This window comes from Ambystoma mexicanum, chromosome 9, assembly GCF_040938575.1.
Source record: "Ambystoma mexicanum isolate Mex_15411 chromosome 9, UKY_AmexF1_1, whole genome shotgun sequence".
Classification (NCBI taxonomy): Eukaryota; Metazoa; Chordata; class Amphibia; order Caudata; family Ambystomatidae; genus Ambystoma; species Ambystoma mexicanum.
The window spans coordinates 353,109,951-353,127,115 of record NC_090931.1 but is presented as its reverse complement, the minus strand read 5'-3'; the positions used below and the strand labels follow the sequence as shown (position 1 = coordinate 353,127,115).

The 17,165-nt window shown below is 46.5% G+C and overlaps 1 protein-coding gene across 3 annotated transcripts in view; it reads right to left on the bottom strand.

Moving 5' to 3' along the window:
- The window catches only part of HIP1 (huntingtin interacting protein 1), a 1,552,273-nt gene that overhangs the window by 1,203,964 nt on the left and 331,144 nt on the right, over positions 1 to 17,165 (bottom strand). For all 3 annotated transcript variants that reach the window (XM_069614772.1, XM_069614774.1, XM_069614773.1), the window contains exons 2-4: positions 5,491 to 5,554; positions 2,549 to 2,691; positions 2,257 to 2,313 (exon numbers count right to left, since the gene is read on the bottom strand). In XM_069614772.1, the coding sequence (XP_069470873.1) occupies positions 2,257 to 2,313; positions 2,549 to 2,691; positions 5,491 to 5,554 (264 nt within the window). The remainder of the gene's footprint in view (positions 1 to 2,256; positions 2,314 to 2,548; positions 2,692 to 5,490; positions 5,555 to 17,165) is intronic.

Below are 17,165 nucleotides of genomic sequence, written 5' to 3'. Positions count from 1 at the left end.
TTATGCTACAGTGTCCTGATGAATTGGGAGCGCTAAAACCTTATTTCCCAAATTACTTCCCTTCCGGATCCATTCCAGGTTTTTGGCAGCCAGCATGCTACTGCTACTATAATCAAATGACTATGCTTCCCAGAATGCCTGGCTCACTGCCTCACCTCCTCCCTTGCAGGACAAGGCTGGGTGGAGGATAGGCAACACCTGTGGCTGCAGGTGCAGCAGGCGACACGCCTGAGGGGTGTGCTCGTTAAGCAGCTTTAAAAGCCTCAGTCTGCTTCAGTCCAGCGCTGGTCATTGTTGCAGCGTTCCTGTCGTGACTGGTCCCTTGTTCCTGGTTCCTAGTTTTTGTGCCCAGTTCTAGTTAGTGTTTCTTGTTCCTTGTCCTGGAATTCGTATTTGTATGCCTAATTGATTTCTGCCTTTTGGAAATCCCTTTCTCCCTTTCTCTGTCTGCAGGCAGCCTTTCTCTGAGCTTTCCTTTTGCTGTAGCCCAATTGCCTGTGTTCACTGTTTCCTAGAAATTGCCCTTTGCTACTGAAAGACTTGTTGCATTAATCTTTCCTTTACAGGTTTAGTTTCCTGCCTTTTCACCTTGGATGGGTGGGAAAGTTTCCCTTTTGAAATCGTTTTCACTGCTCCTGATCCTTGCCTTCTATTGGGATCCATGCCATGTTTTCCTTTACACTTTTACATTTATTTCCTATTTTATTATTAGGTGTGGGAAGCTGTTGTAACTAGCTCCTGTGTGATTATCTTTTGTTTTCCACACTGTACTATTCCTTCTTGCCTCTTGACTTGGGTTTAGGTATTTAGTCATCCTCACTCTTTGCCTTTACTGCCTTCTGGGTTCTTGTTTGATTTACAGGGTTGTGGGTTAGTACTGACTTTTGAGTGGTCTTTCCGGTCCTCGTGAATACGGACATCCAAGTGGTCTTTCCGGTCTTCGTGAGTACTGGCATTCATGTGGTCATTCCGGTCCTTGTGAGTACTGTTTCCAAATTCCTTATCCAGTACCGTCTAGAGTGTCAGCTTACAGATTCTGTCCCTGCTTGCCCTCTATGTGGGCTTAGCGCTGTCAGTATCTGTAATAGCATAGTGGGTAAGGAGTTTGCCGACTTTCCTTTCAGTCATAAGGAGGTTCTAAGTGCTTACCCTACATTCCTTTTCTTATAGTGGTATACACGAGTCTTGGGTATTGAATGCACGTTGTTATATTCAAGGTTGTTTACTGTGTATTTTGTGCACATTTCCCCTGCCATAGCCATCGCCTTCTTCCTTTCCTGACAGTCTGCTCTTTTGCTAATCTCAGAATGGGACTGGTTATTTGCATCTTCCATTGTGTTTGCCCAAGTATTTTTGCCGATTTACTAAGGTTTCCGGGCTTTATCTGTTTATTGCTTCCTGTTTGGTAGTAGAGTTTATATAGTACTCATACAATGGCTGCCAAGGGCTTAAGTGGCTGGTCCGCCATTTTGGGGTCCAGCAGAAGTGGTGTGTCAGCCCAATGGCTTTGCAGCATGATGCCATTCTGCCACCCTGCAAGGGCTATATGTTGGTCAAACAAGGCATGGAGCCTTGTAAGTATGTTGGTCTTTCCTCAAAGCCCACGAAAAAAGTAGTGCTTCGCTCATGGGTGGGTCTGTGGATGAAGGTAATAGCTGCAGCGGCTTTCCCATGGGTCCAGTTACACACAAAGAATAAAATACATTCATAACAATTCACAGATGTTTAAAAGGTGCAGGTGATGGGGAAAAGGGTTGCCTTCTGCCGATAGAGAACATCCCTAAGGGAGGCTTTACAGAACAGTTACGTTTGGAAATGTTTTGTTGGAGGGAATGGGGCAGCAGGAGGGTCTCTGGGGAATCTCCCATTTACTTCCTTCTGTTCGCATACTGCACAGTGGGCAGGTGTCCCTCATTTCCAGAGCCCCGATCAGTCCAAAAGGAGTGGCGTCCCATGTGGCTTCTTCACTCCATCCAAGGTTTGCCTAATTGCTCAGTGTAGACTAGTTCCAGTGCCTCAAAACAGCTGACAAAACAACTCATTCCTCTGGGCTTACTTTATTGGCAAGGAGTAATCAGGGGAATTCCCCCACTCCATGAGTTTCAGGCTACATGAAACCGGCAAAATGTCACACAAGTGCAGGGCACCCCAAAATAAAGAGTGATTCATAAACTTCAATGTACAACAAAAACAAAATAGAAGCATTACAAGTAGCACAATAACAAATGCTTGGGACATGCTGTCTGGGAGACTCACCCACATTCTACTCATATCACCCAACTCATTCTTATAGCTCAATGAGTCCTTCAGTACCTGCAAATGGGAACAAAGGCGGTATTCAGATAACAGTGGTAGAAAGAGCCTCACTGGTAGGAAGGAGCAAGTGAAAGATTAGCAATTGTAATTTCACAAATAGGAGACAATAGTATAAATGCCACAAATTGCAGATGCCCAAATGTTAGCAGGAAGAGAAGAAAGAGCAGGGAGAAAAACAGCACTGTACACAATGAGGCATACACAATAAGAGTGGTAAAAGGATGAAACTTACACAAGGATGTCCATCGCGTAGCAGCTTGTGGAAGACATGGCAAAATTTCCAACAGAGGACAGCATTGCTTGACAATGGCAGCCGGTTGACGACTGACCAGAATGTATGAGCCCCCTTCTCATGGTGGGTCCCCAGGATGCATGGTGAATCTGGAGTCAAGGAGTAGCCCAGAAGTAGAAATGGCAGTCAGCACTAGCTGGAATATATCAGAGAGACACCACTAGGATAAAACAAGAAAATTGGCAACCTCACCAGTGACCAGTTGGTAGAACATTAGGTCAGACGCAAAAACGTACAAATAAAATTAGGCCGATTTTGACATATAGAAGTGTCGTACCATTCAACTACCATAAAATAGGAAACTGGCATTTGGGATTAACCCCCATTAAGAATAGGGAATGGGAATTCCAGTTTCTCTCCCTAAATGTCATTTTTCTCCCAACTTGACTAAAAAAAGGAGCAGAATGAATCCCGCTCCAACTTTTATCCTGAGCCCTAGGCAGGACACTTATTCCGTGAGAAGAATGGGGTATGAAATTAATATAGCGCAGAGAAGGGTTCGGTAACTGCCTCCAAATCTTTTCTGCTTCTGCTCTAAAAATTTCCACTTTGAAGTATAGATCTTCATCAGGATACCCAGGGTGGATTTAAACATTCTACTACACTCTACAAAGCGAATCAGAATACTGAAAATAATCCGCTGTAGTGAAGGATGACTGTGAGGGGGGGGGGTGACTATCATCATTCAGGGACTCCATAACCTAATCATCAGGGTCCACATAGTCCTGGTAATCTTGGTGGGAGGCTGCATCACCTGAACCATCTTGATACTCATGAACTGAGTACGAGCCGTCCTGAACGTTACGCTGTTCCTCATGTCTGACTTTCTTTTTAGGTTGTTCTCCCCGAGGTAGCTCAGCTTGCCTCTTGGTAGATTTCTCGTGTTGTTCCATATAGGAGTCCATCTTAGACATGGGGCCTCATTCTGAGTCTGGTGGTCCGGAAATAAGGGTGCCGGTAGCAACATACCGGCAACCTTTCAGGCCGACCAGACTACAACTATGGCTGCAGGGCCCGTTTCTCCCGGCAGGTCTGACCTGCCACGGGCACCAGCCCCTGCAGGCATGGTTTTCAAGGAAGCACCTCCCATGGAGGCCTATGGGAGTCCACAGGAATGGGGACTTGCACTTTCCGCTGACTGATATCACGGGCTGCCGGGACTTGTAATGTCCCGGTGGCACCGATATCAGGCAGTGGAAACAGTGTTTCGAGTTCGCCGGCGGGTTATCGCCAAACTCGTAATGAGGCCCACGGCTTCCTTGAAATCTCAGAGAGCACTCTTTATGAGGTTGAATATTCTCAGACAGCATAGATAACATTTGCCGTGTTGGGCTCGAAAATCTGAACGCCGGTATTGTCTCCATCTTCCCAATCCTCTTTGGAGTCTGATATATCAACCTAAGCGGTTTGCTGCATGGTCGCAGAAAGGGATTTTCTCCCTTCTGTGACATCTTCCTTAACTTGTTTGCCCTGTGGAGTGGAAGTAGAAAATGTTTGCCCTTTTTAGAGTCAAGGCCTACTGTGGTCGATGCCTGTGAAATTGTTGTGTCCTGCGTTCATGGCTCGAGTCAAGTGGAGTAACTTTGCTGAAAAGGTTGGGGGGGGTGGGGGACATGACATCTGAAGAATAGGTGCCACAGCCAAATGAATGGAGACAAAATTGTGTGCCATGAAAGTTGGGGGGGGACAAACATCCCTGTCCCCCCCCTAAAATTACGCCCATGCGTTGAGTCCGACCCTTCTATGCTTTCGTATTGACCCCTGTCAATGTTTTTGTGCTTGGGTTGTTTTGCAGCCTCTCAATCGCCAGGTGATTCTCCATACCTTGTCTGTTTGATGAGCCATCATAGCTGGGGATATGCTGCGCGGCCCGGCCTACAGCACTTCTTTGTCTGTTGGGGAAAGGTGGGCATCAGCTCCAAAAACTAGACCAAGTTTTGATGTCTGTTTCAGATATTGTCCTGCGCCGATTCCGACTCGATTACATATAATGCCCATCACTTCTACCGGTGCTCCCTGAGTTTTTATTGTACATTTCTGGCACACCAGGAAGCGATCCTCGGAATGGTCTCAAAGAGACAACTATTACACTGAGGAAAATATTTTAACTATATTTTCCATTAGAGCCTTGGACTTTTGACACAGCCTTAGTAAAGGGATGTGAGTGGTTAATAGGCATTCTCTAAGAGTGCTAGAAATTTTAAATAAATATTCCACCTTCCCTATTGTACGCCTCTATGCTGATGCAGCCGCTTCTAATCAATGTCGACCTCTCGCCACCCTGAACTGCGTTTTTGCGTCGAATGACGTGAAAAAGTTCTTCTCCATGGTGAATTTACTGCCAGCCGATGGCAGAAAAATAAGAAATTGTGGGAAAGAGAGCAAGAGCGAGAGATAGAGAGACAGAGCGAAAGATAGCAATTCCAAGACGTTTCAGAGTTCACAAGAGAAACCAAAGCTGCTGCAGCTCTAGATCTACCAGCCTGCACCGTGGAGAAACTAGACATGTGGAATTCAAATGCTCCTACAGACCTCTGTGGAACGCAAACATGCAAGCGAGCGTACAGTCATAATAAAAAGCAATGCCACCTCAAAAAACTGAGATGGCCTCCAAGGCTGGAATGTTGGTGACGAAAAGAGTACATTCAGCTTGGAGACAAATTCAATGAGCTACAAAGAAATGGTTCATGGTCACACAAACAGCAGCATAACATGGAGAGCCCATTTCTACATGCACCGCAGTTCTGGATTTCTTGCCAGTCAGCTGGGCTCGCGGGCCGTTTCCTTGTGATCCTGCAGGTGCAGGGTCAGCCAGATGGTGGCCCCGCTTACACATCCCCATTGCGCGCCTTTCTGTGCTACTATTGAGCATTAAAGGATATTCCGGGCATGCTTCTCCTTCACAGCTACTTCCTGCGCGTTAATGGCCTTATTGATGCTGATAGTCTGAAAAAGACAAGTGGGGAGGGAGAGATGAAAAGGCAGTCATCAATAAAACGGCATCAACACAGAGTTACACAAAGAACCCTGTCCTTGCTTGTTCATAAGACTTCCTTCTCGCAAATTCACACATCCCTTCTCTTTCTCTCACACAAAGAGGGGCACACAGCCCCCTGGCATTATCCAGGAGCACCTGCTTGGATATATAGTGCATTCAGAATATAGAGCCTCTTGCTGTGAGTGAGGGGGGGGCGAGCTTCCCACAGGAACCTTACCGCCAATGAGCTCATACCTAGACTGTCATGGTTGACAGTGCCACATCAAGTTTAATGTAAACATTAAGGGTACACTACTGTATAATGGATGGTCTCAAAACAAAAACGCCCAACCAAAAGCTGCTGGAAACGTAACCAGCAAAAGGGCTCTGATTCATACCCATGAGCGGGAGTTGGCTCGGATATAAATTAACAGGCCTAAATGCCATTGGCAGACTTACCGACATGCCTAAGCCATCTAAAGGTCAGCAGTGATGTGGCAAGCTCAGAGGACGTTCATTTAACTTTGTTGCTGGCCCACCCACCTTATCAAGTCACTGGAAACCTCCCAAAGATACCCAGGGCCTGTTCACCACTGCACTTCGCCATCTTGGTATGTACCTGGAACTTTGAGAAGACCAACTAGGCTCAGCAGCTCTTACAGCTGATGAACAACTTCTGGCCCCATCAAGGGGCCAGAAGTCTCCAGTTGTGCAGTAAAACAGAATCATTGTACAAAGCTTCCTGCTTGGGCAGTCAAGAGCCAAGCAGGATCTGAACTCATGCCATCAACCGCCATCAATTCACAGGGTGAGAACGGAAGCAAGTGAAACTGGAGCACAGGATGCCCCACAGAGGGCACAAAAGAGCTTCCTCTCGTCACGTCCGGAGAAATGATCAAGATAAGCCACTGGGTCAGAGGCAGGAAACAGGCACATAGAGGAACTCACGACTTCTAAAGGGCTTCCCATTCAGAGGGACCAAATAAACTGGGCATCAAAACTGGACTACTGCTCGCTGAACCGAAATGTTATCCATTCATAGTCATATAGGCCAAATACTTAACTGCCACAACTATTTGATGCCTCTGGCAATCAATTCCGTTGACAGCCAACACCTTCCTCCCCCCACTCCTTCCGGACTTCTCTCCATCACCCCAACCCCTGCCCACCGACACCGATCCCAATCCTTACTTCCATCTTTTGTCACCTTACATTCCTATTCGTTCCTGTTGCACCCATCTAGGTTTAGATGATTAAGCCTTTGTAGTTATAAAAGTAACTACAATCTGCTCTTTTTAAAAATCAAAACGTCCACAGTTCTAACCCATGTAAACATTCACATTGTTGATGGAAGGAAAGCCAGACTTTTTGCCCTGAATATGCTGTTCAGGTTGGCCATTGGTAAAACGAGAGTAACTTCCTGAACTAGGTTATCCGTGCGCAAAGCAAGAGTAAGTACAGTCGACGACATGTTTTAAAGGAAGTTTAAGAGCACTGCCTATATTTTGCTACTCAAAGAGATATCAACTTAATGAAATAGTACGTTTGAAATGTGAACCTTGGAAGAAGTACCTACTAACAAGCTTCATCACATGTCCCAATGGCCAATTTATTATAAACAGATTTTAAAGATCTAGAAGAGGAGACCAAACAATATGGGCTAAAGCTATGATCTGGTGTTTCAACTAGTTTGTAACTGGCATGTTATGCCTGGCTACGGCCTAGCAACTTTAAATGTGTGCCCTGCGCACTCACCCCTTCACACACCATTATTCACTACCAAGAGTCAAGTATTACTAATGGCGAGTAGCTAGGGCAAATTAAGCTTGATTGCCAAGTACATGTTCAATGTTCCTTTGGAATTTAGTTTAATGGCTATCTGGGGCCGGGGACCACTATCTTCCAACGCTTCCCGACTAAAAAAATCCCATTCTAGACTCCTGTGTTCCTCTGGCACCAACTCCCTGCGTGTGAAGCGGTTTGCTAAACAGACACCTGGTGGTCGATCACTTTCCTCAGTGGGCTCTCTCCTTTGTAACAGCCTTCCTCTCCCTCTGCGTCTTGAGCAGGACCTCCTTAAGTTCCGGAAAAACCTCAAGACCTTTCTCTTTACCTCTTCCTTCTCCTCCTCTCTTCCCTGTTAATCATATAATAGCGTGACTGATGCGTAGGGTCCTTAAGTATCCTTGAGGCTCTGACCCTCCCACATCTCTCATCCCAGCCACTGTCTATTTACTGCACTTAATTGGCTCACCCTTCCCATGTGAGGTTGCACTTACAATCTTCTCTTTTTAGCACTTCACCCCGCACTTCTCCATGAGCACCTCAGCACTTATCCCTACCCCCGTCACCCCACTCACAAGCCATTGTAGCTTCATCGCCCCTCACTGTTACTATTAATTAATTAATGTATCCTGTTTGGAATTCGTCAACCTCCCCTGTCAACCTGTGAGCGCTTTGAAACAGTTTTGCTAATTGTATAAGCGCCTTACAAATGACCAATAAATAAAATAAATAAATACCCCAGTTATAGCGGATGCTGAAAAAGGGCTAATACAAGGGCAAACATATTTTCCGTCTAACTGATATGAGGAGACAAACCTTAAATATCGCTAGCATCCCGGGGATGAAAGACATTCCAGGTGCATGCCAAGTAACTTCCTTTGCTAAGCCATCTGCAAATCACTCTCCATAATCCTTTCCATCGGCCCTGCACCTATTTTCGTCTTCTCTTGGCGTTCACCAAGTTTCATCTTAGAAGTCACCCTATACCAAGCACCTTCAAAAACACAAAAGAAAATAACTACCCATGTTTTCTGAGCTTCCTGAACAACCCCAGGCACCTTTTTGCAAGTGAGTCAAAGAGAGAATGTGTTTATCTTATTACAAATTTTACTTTCTCAGCCGTCATTGAGCACAGCAGTCGAGTCAGCCTCCGCTGCTCAATTGCAATATTGGGCTACTTGCAATGCTTCAAAGATACCAATTATCCTGTGGTAACAACATGCTACCAACTTATCAAAAAGCCTACCCACTTTTGCTTAGCCCAAAGCCATGTACCCATAAAGAATAGGGGGAACGACAATTAATGGTAGGCCATTCTTAAGGAAATTATTGAGAAACCAATATAAAGTAGGCCAAAGCTAAGAAAAGCACTGCGGTAACCCTGTTGTTCATTGAGATGAGAGATGGACAGCCCAGCTGGAGAGAGAAAAAAGCCTGATAATGAATGGCAAAGCCATGCGTCATCCTTTAAAGTCCAAGGTTACCCAACAGCCTCTTACCTTTATCCCACTAGACATTTATTTTCCATGTGTTGCTCATCAGGATTTCTCTCCAGGACAGGCTCCCTCTCTCCTATACGTTCACCTTCCCTTTCCATTGCCATTCTTTACAGCTACCACCTACCTTTATCCTTCTACCTCTCTGTCCTTCCTAGTCACTCCTCCTTGGGAGGTGGTCACCAGTATCCCATCCTGGTCTCTTCTAATTAACTCCTTTAATGTCATCTTTTATCCTCTCTTGCCACATTTCAGCCTCCCTCCCAATATTTGCCATCAACTCTCGATCCCTCTAAATTCTTCGATTACCTCTTCAACTCTCCTCCAATCCTTATCTACAGCTCCCCATCCTCCGTCACATCCTCTCCTGCACCTCTCAATCCCGACACAACGTTCTATTACTTATCTATCCCTACTTACCTCTGTCCTACCTTATCAGCTCACCGCCCATGTCCTGTAAATTGACTCTCGATCTCGGGTGCTCTGAATTTATATTGGCAATACAAAAGAGCTGATGGCTGGAAGGTTTAGAATTAATCTTAAACTCTTGCATTGCTATGGGGTATCAGGTAATATTATCCCCAACAATATCATCGCCATGTATATGGTCGTCGGAAACGGCCATAGGCGATATTATTAGTGGGGAGAATTTTTTAGGTAAATTGGATAGGGGGCTGCAGGGGTGTCCCCCGCATCCTTAATAATATGGGGGGTTGCAAGGGTGTCCCCCGCAGGCTTAATGGGATAATACTGCTGCATAAATATGGCGCCATTCTTGTATAGCGATATGTTTGCGGGGATATTAACAAATGCAACCTGGCATGAGCAACCCTCTAGTCCATCGTTCTTTGCCTGCCAAGCCATTACAAAAGGGGAAAGACCATATGCAAATCAGGCTTGGTCCCTCCCCACGAGGCCTTCTGCACGAGACCACAAGTACCCCAAGACATGTTTCAGCCTCACTGGGCATCACCAGTGAGGAGTATCTTGGGTCTCTAGGCACAGCAGGCATGGGACCCACGTCTGGGCATACCTGTCGCACTTGGGGTGACTGTAGCAATACAAAAGAGCTGATGGCTGGAAGTTTTAGTGATAATATTTATATTGGGGCACCAAAGCACTGAACAGCTTAGATCATCTACATTTTAGGCACTCTGGGATAAAATCTCCTCTGAAATGGCCAAATAGTGCATGTAGCATAGGGACCAATGGGCAAAGCGGTTAACAGAGAATAAGGTAGGGTGGTGATTGGGGGAGACAGACGTGGGGGCTTGTGGTGTTCCCTGCATCCTCTTTGGGACCCCGCATTGTAATATGGTGAGCATCACCCAAGGAAGTACAAGACTTAGCTACATACGATAAATGCTTTGCAGGCATTTGGTTTGGAACCGGTGCACCATTCCCACTGCTGTATACTACAATGAGTTATTTCGGCCAACAGTGTTGTGCTCCCGTTTTTGGTTAATGTTTCTCTTGGTGAAGTACTTCTGGCCAGGCTTAGTTCCTCTTCCTTTCCCTATTCGGGATTGTCCTCCCAAATTAAAAGTTCCTTCTTCTGCCAATAAATATTTACTGTTCCTACTTGCTTCTTCCAAGACAATTAAATTGAGTCACACAATAAACCTCCTTATTTAAAGCTTGGTTTATTTCAACGATGTGTGCTAATTTGACAGGCAAACTAGGAATCTTTTGTGTTTAGAAGGATTCAATTTCTCTTAATACCATGCACAACAAGCTGGAGGTTATGTGCCGACAACCATTTGATGCAGGTGATCTTATCACACAGTGTCTTTAATGGTGTGTATTTAAGTGCTGAAATGATAGTGGTGTAAAACGGGGAATTTTTCAGGCTTGCAATACTTTGCTTTCTAGCTATTGTTGTGTTACCTTACTGTGCGATTTATGTACCTTGCAACTCTAAGATTGTAGTTTTTCAAGGTCAAAACCTAAATATGTGTCCCAATTAGAGATTCCAAGATAAGTGTCTAAATAACAAAGTGACTTAAAATCCAAGCTTCCCTGCTTAACCAAAGTGTGTGATCCTCGGCAATAATGTAATCTCATAATGCCTTATGTGTAAACATTGAGCGTACTAAGAAGTGACACAGTTCATGCTATTGAGAAAAAGATTCCCCAATAATAGGGTATAATTTAGGGGGTCATTTTTCAATCCCCCGGCGCGGAACACGAGGTGTGAAAATCACGCCTTAAACACGTACGCATGGATTTACACCTTTTACCACCCCAGGTGTTTTTGCTAGGCGGAGCGGTGGCATGGAAAGAAATCCATGTTCACACCAAACCCATTGTCACCACCTGTCAAAAACGAACGCATTTACATAAGCATCTGATTCTGAGGCTAGTGGAAATGGCAGTGCTCTTTAAGCACCCTCGTTCACCCATACATCGTTATTCCCTTAGTATTAGTTCCCTTTTCACCCTCCTTTTTCTCAAAGCCTGTCAACTTTAGTACATCAGGATACAGACACCAAAGCAAGGCAAAATCAGTATGATTGTTAAGCTTTGTTGAGAGCTGCCTTCACTACCCTGGAAGAATTCAGTTTGAAATAAATGACTTCAGGGTACACCGTTATACTAAGCCTTTGGTTGCAATCACTGACAGATGTTTTAGTGGATCATGCTCCCAAGACTCAGGCACGACCAAAGAGAGACTTGGGAAGGGACAGAGGGTGAGAACATTACTGGAGTGGTTGGATTGGAGTGGGTGAGAAAGAAACAGAATGAAACAGAATGAAGCACAAATAGGGATCGTGAAGAGACAGATATAGAACGTGGGTGTGACAGAACGCCTTCTAGTTGCATTTAATAGCCTGGCCGTTTTAATAAAATGATGCAGGTAGCTCTGTCACTGAAAGTGACTTCTGCTAATACGACCCCCCTTTCATAATGCTCCATGCTAAAAAAAGCATTGAGCACACAGGCACTTCTGCTAGTCTGCCTGCTGACAGTTCATAGGTGCTGCCTCCTGCTTTGGTGAAATGCATTGCTGCTAGCAATGGTTGGGACCAAAAATCAAGCAGTCCGGATCTGCCTTTAGGCGTGGGTAGTACTAGATCTAAATTGCATTACATCGTTGTGGCGCCACAATCTGTTGGCCGATGACCAATCTTAATATAAGCCACGTCTGGTTACGACATGGTAGTCTATGGCACTCCACAATTACATTGGCCAAAACATGTTGGTGTCATTTTATTCACCAGCTTGGTTTGAATGGACCTCCTGCCATTGCCTTTGTGTATTTACTATCTGGCACTACGTTTCACCCAGAACAGATGGCCTCTGGGCACAGTTCAGCAAAAGTCTTTGTTTTCCCCAGGGAAAGGGTTGTCCTAGGAAGACAGAAGCTGGCCCCAGGGAGGAAGGGAGAAGTTCAGTGCTTCAAAAATAAGGCTCTGCCAGGCCAAGGGAAATCCCACTAGGGTGGTAATTAACAGAGACTCTGATGTAGACAGAAAGGGGAAGGGGCAGAGTAGAATAGCTCAGGACAGGACTTTCCAGTAATAGAAGGGGGCCACCATCTTGGAAATTCCTATGTGCTCCAAACTTCCTATACCCATGCCCAACTCCTGCAGAAAGCAAACCGGCTGTGACATCACCAGGTAGAATCTGAAACAACAGTCAGGATGAGACCCCATACAGAAGTCTAGAAGGGGATCAATTAACTGTAAAGGTTACCATTCTAATGGGGGAAGCCAATCCCCTAGTTGATTCATGTTTGGAAGTAAAGGATTAATCTGGAAACTATTTGAGAGGGTATCTGCTCTTTCCATCTAAAACGTATTCATCGAATATCTTTCCATCGAAAATTATTCATTGAATTGCCTTTCCATCGAAAAGCATATTCATTGAATCATTTTCGATGGATAATAAGGGTTAGGGGTAGGGTTAGATTAGGGACAACAGTTAGATTTAGGGTTAGATTAAGGGTTAGAGTAGGGTTAGGTTTAGGTTTGGGGTTAGGGTTAGATTAAGGGTTAGGGTTGAGGGTGCGTGGGGGTTGCCCCCCCCCAATATACAATAAACTTTTAAACATGATAAGGAGCTGGTCAGTTCCGAAATTTCAGCACTGGACAGCTCCATGTAACTCTTTAACGTTACAAAAAAAATGCATCGAAATGCTATCTTTTACATTTTAAAGTGCATTTCCATCTAAACTGGTCCATTTATATATTCGATGGACTGGTTTCGATGGAAATGCACTTTTACATGCAATGGCATTCGATGGATTTCCATCGATGGGGTATAGTCTTCTCTAAAGTTCTCTACCATAGGGGCGAAGATCAAGGTTTCCAAGTAAAAGTCAAGCTCTTCCTAGCCATCACAAAGGAATATTTGGAGTCACCGGCTGGCTGGACGAAGCCTCCTATAGCCAAGACCACTGGAACCCAGGAACCTGCTCACTGGAGGCGGCCAAACCTTGCAAGTATGCTCTACAAACCTTACTGGCACAAGAATACAAAGAGAAGGACTTTCCTAGCACCTGGAGACCCTGGAAGGGGTACCTCAGTAGCCAGGAGTCCTGAAGCAGCTCTGGGCCCAGTTTTCAGCTTCAATAAGAGTTTGATCCGGCTCGAATGCCTCAAGTCACTTATTTATAATGAAACAACTGTATAATGTTTTGTCAGTGTGGTACAATAAAAACGAACCAAAGAGCAATCAATCAGTACGACACAATTGAAAATCCTCATCACTGATCGCCAGTTCATAGTTCGAGGTGCCCTTCCGAGTCCCCAATCCTGCAACCCTCCTCTCCCGCGCCAACGTACCAGCACCACAAGTCCATGGCCCCATCCCATCGATCCCTTGTTGACCGATTCATACAATCGCCATCCAGCGCCTGCAGATTGTTGTTGTTCTTCTGGGGACACCCCCCATCTTTATATAACCTCCGTTCCAACTCGCAACAGTGGTCCATTCCTTCTCGCCATCTATGTATACTTGATGTGATAGGATTGCGCCAGCCAGCAGCAAGGTCCCTTTTGCCCAACATCAGAGCCATCTTAATGAAGCTCTTTTCTTTGGAGTTGAAGTCCCCATCTTGCCAAATGTGTAGGAGTCCTAATATGGGACCTTTGGTACAGAGGACCCAATGATCCTGGACTTCCGAGTCCCTAATTGACCTCCAGAAAGGCTGAATAGCAGAGCATTCCCAGATTTTATATGTATAAAAGTGCCAGTTACTGTTTTGCATGTCAAGCAGAATGGATCAATTGCTCTCCCCATGCGATGTAGCCTATCTCGGACCATCTTTTGTCCAATATAAGATATTGCACTGAGTATACTAGACAATGCGCAATCTGCAGGTTATGCCTGCTTCCCTTGACGAACCCAGGGCCTCTATCCAATCCTCTTCTTCCAGTGTCCCCAAGTTCATCTCCCAAACATCTTTAAGTTTGGATTGGGGTTTTGAGGTCAAATTAGTTATTGTCTGTTATAAGAGAGTGATTGCTTTCCCTGTAATTTCCATTTCCAACAGATTAGCTTCTATAGGCAGTCAGGCAGTCAATAGGAGAGCACGGCAGGATATTCTGGCTTGCTCCCTTTTCTGCGTCATGGCATGCTATAGTCATAAGTATATCAGTCTCCATCTGGCAGGCCAGAAGTATCCTGTAATTGCTGAAATGAGGGTAGATGATTTTGGACTATGACGTGCTTGACTGTCATGATCTCCCTGTGTATACCACCTACTCTGGAACCCCATTTTGTTGACTTCCGGTAGATCTGCATTTCCCCACAGTGGCGCTTCCAGCATCATGATACACTCCCAGGCCATTGTCCAGAGTACTTCCTTCCAGGTCTGAAGTGTGCATATTCCTGGTTCGGGGTAGCTTGCATTTATGTGGCTGTCCATACAGCACTTGGAAAGACGGGGTGGAGGTTCCCATACCTTCCCATTCTAATCTGATATGCACCATACCCGGGTCGCCAAATACCCACTCATTCGCCGCCATAAGGTGAGAAGCCGGTAATATTTCTGTATGTCCAGAATTCCCAGCCCACATTCACAGATCGACCTAGTCAGAGTTTTAAACGCTATCCTCAGAGTGGTCTCGTGCCATATAATCTCCCATTGTATGCTTTCCGTCATACAGACCTTCTCAGGGATCCTTACCGGGTTGTTCTGGAGAACATATAGGAGCCTAACTAGTGACATCATTTTAAATAGATTAGCTCTGCCCAGCAGTGACACAGGGCGAGTGTCGCCCAGTGCCTGGCGTCGCCCTGCAGTCTTTCGGTCAGTGGTTACATATTATTTCAGAGAAAGGCCCGTTCCTCCACACCAATTTGAATTCCCAGTTATTAAATCGAGCCCCTAACTACTGTAAGCGTTCAGCTGTCCGGTAGGACTTCTGCATCCCCCTTCATCGGCATGAGCACGGATTTGCCCCAATTAATATGGAGTCCATTAAAGTCTCAGAACCTCTTGAGCAGGGACACCCCGTTCTCCATCTGGTGGAAACCTTGTGTCCCTGATGTCCACTGCCACTGTGATGGCGTGATCCGAGGCCACTTCCCCTTCCTGAAAGAGTTACAGTGCCTCAACCTTCTGGTCTTCGAGCAGGAAGTCCAGAATAGGGCCCAGCTTGAACCATAGTTCACGGTCATACCGGGCAAAATGACTAGGGCGTTAGCTGCCTCGATTGTAGAGGCTGCGGAATAAAATGATCCTCTTGCCCATTGCATCCACCTTCTTCCCCTCCTGGTCCGGAGGTACCATTGCTGCCGATGACGGGTTCGCCTAGCGCTTCCTCGCTGCGGCCGAGGCCATAGAATAAGGCGAGGGCAGAGACCTTAAGCACCTGGGAGCTAAATCTGGAGCCCTGCACTTTTTCTTCCAATCTGTCCTGCTGGTCTGGCCGTACCTGGGTTTCTTGTTAGAGCTAGCCCTTCCTTCCAGATGTCGTCCAGGAAGGGAATGGACATGGTCTGTCTTCTCGTGCCACTGGTACAGGAAGCCTTCTTTCTTAGTCTCCTCGGGAACCAACTGAAACAGTTCACAGGCCCTTGACATGACAGAATGAAAGGATCCAACTTTGTCCGTTGTGGAGGCCCTATGAGGCTCATCCACGTGTGGCGTTTCTCCATCAGCCGTGATTAAATCTTAGCCCACGTCAGTGCCCGTACTCGTGGTAGCCGTGTCCGTGTGCAGGGCCAGGACTCCGGGTCGGGTCTTCCCTCGACGAGGTTCTGGTAGTGGAGTCGGATGACGCAGAGGACGAGCACTCCCTTTGGACTTTCGCTTCCGCAGGGTGAGCTAAACTTCAGACGCTCTTGCGTCTCACGTGGCGGCGTAGGTCCCGGTTGGGGCATCCTCTGTTGGATTTCAGGGACCAGTGTGTGCTGGGTCGTTAGAATGTCCAGCGACATGTCCCTACGTCTGGGGTGAAAGGAAACGGTGGAGTGGGGTCTGGGCTGATGCGTCTTTTCTTGCAAGCAAGGTACTCCGGTCCACTTCCCCCAGATCTTTCCCCTTCATGATCTGTGTAGTAATCATTGTGCAGATCATTCTCTCCCTCGTCGGTACTTGAGTAGATCTGCCAGCTGCTCCACGTACCAGGGAAGTTCCACCGGGGAGACCGTCTCTCTCTCTCCCTCTCTCCTTCTCAGGAGGTTGCTGGGTCGTTGCAGTTACTGTGTCTTCCTAACCCTGGAGTGGCTGCTACCTTCGTCACTGCCTCTGCAGCCGCGTTTCGCCGTGGGGGTAAGGACACCCGTGGAGTGGTTGTCACTTCCTTTGCAGACGCACTGTCCTTAAGCGCAGCCGTAGTGGATGTGGTTGACTTGGTCGACGATGTGCTCATCACTGCTTTCGTTAACGGCGCCGTCGTTGACTCAGTTGACCTGGCATGCTGCAAGGTCTTAGCCAACTTTGACGATTCCTCTCCGGACTTGCCCCTCAATGCCCATTTCATTGGTAGGCTCACCGGTGATGGCGACCGCCTTTTGCCTGACTCGGGAACCAACATCAGTGTCAAACCCAGCAGAGCTAGCGTCAAAGAGCTTGGACTTCTCTTGGAACCCCGCGAGCGGGCATCCTTAAAGGATCTCGACCTCCTCCCAGATGGAGTTCGCTCCTCGGAACGGCCGGTCCTAGATGAGGCTTGATCCTGCCCTGAGGCTGAGTCAGTGGCCTTGCTCGACTTGAGCCACGCCGACAGTCTGCTGTAGCTTTCTTTTTTTGGTTTTCTTTACCACGGCACACCTCACATCCCTCCTCATCGTGGTCCGGATGCAGCCAATATAAACATTTATGATGCCTATCTTCTGTGAAGACGTT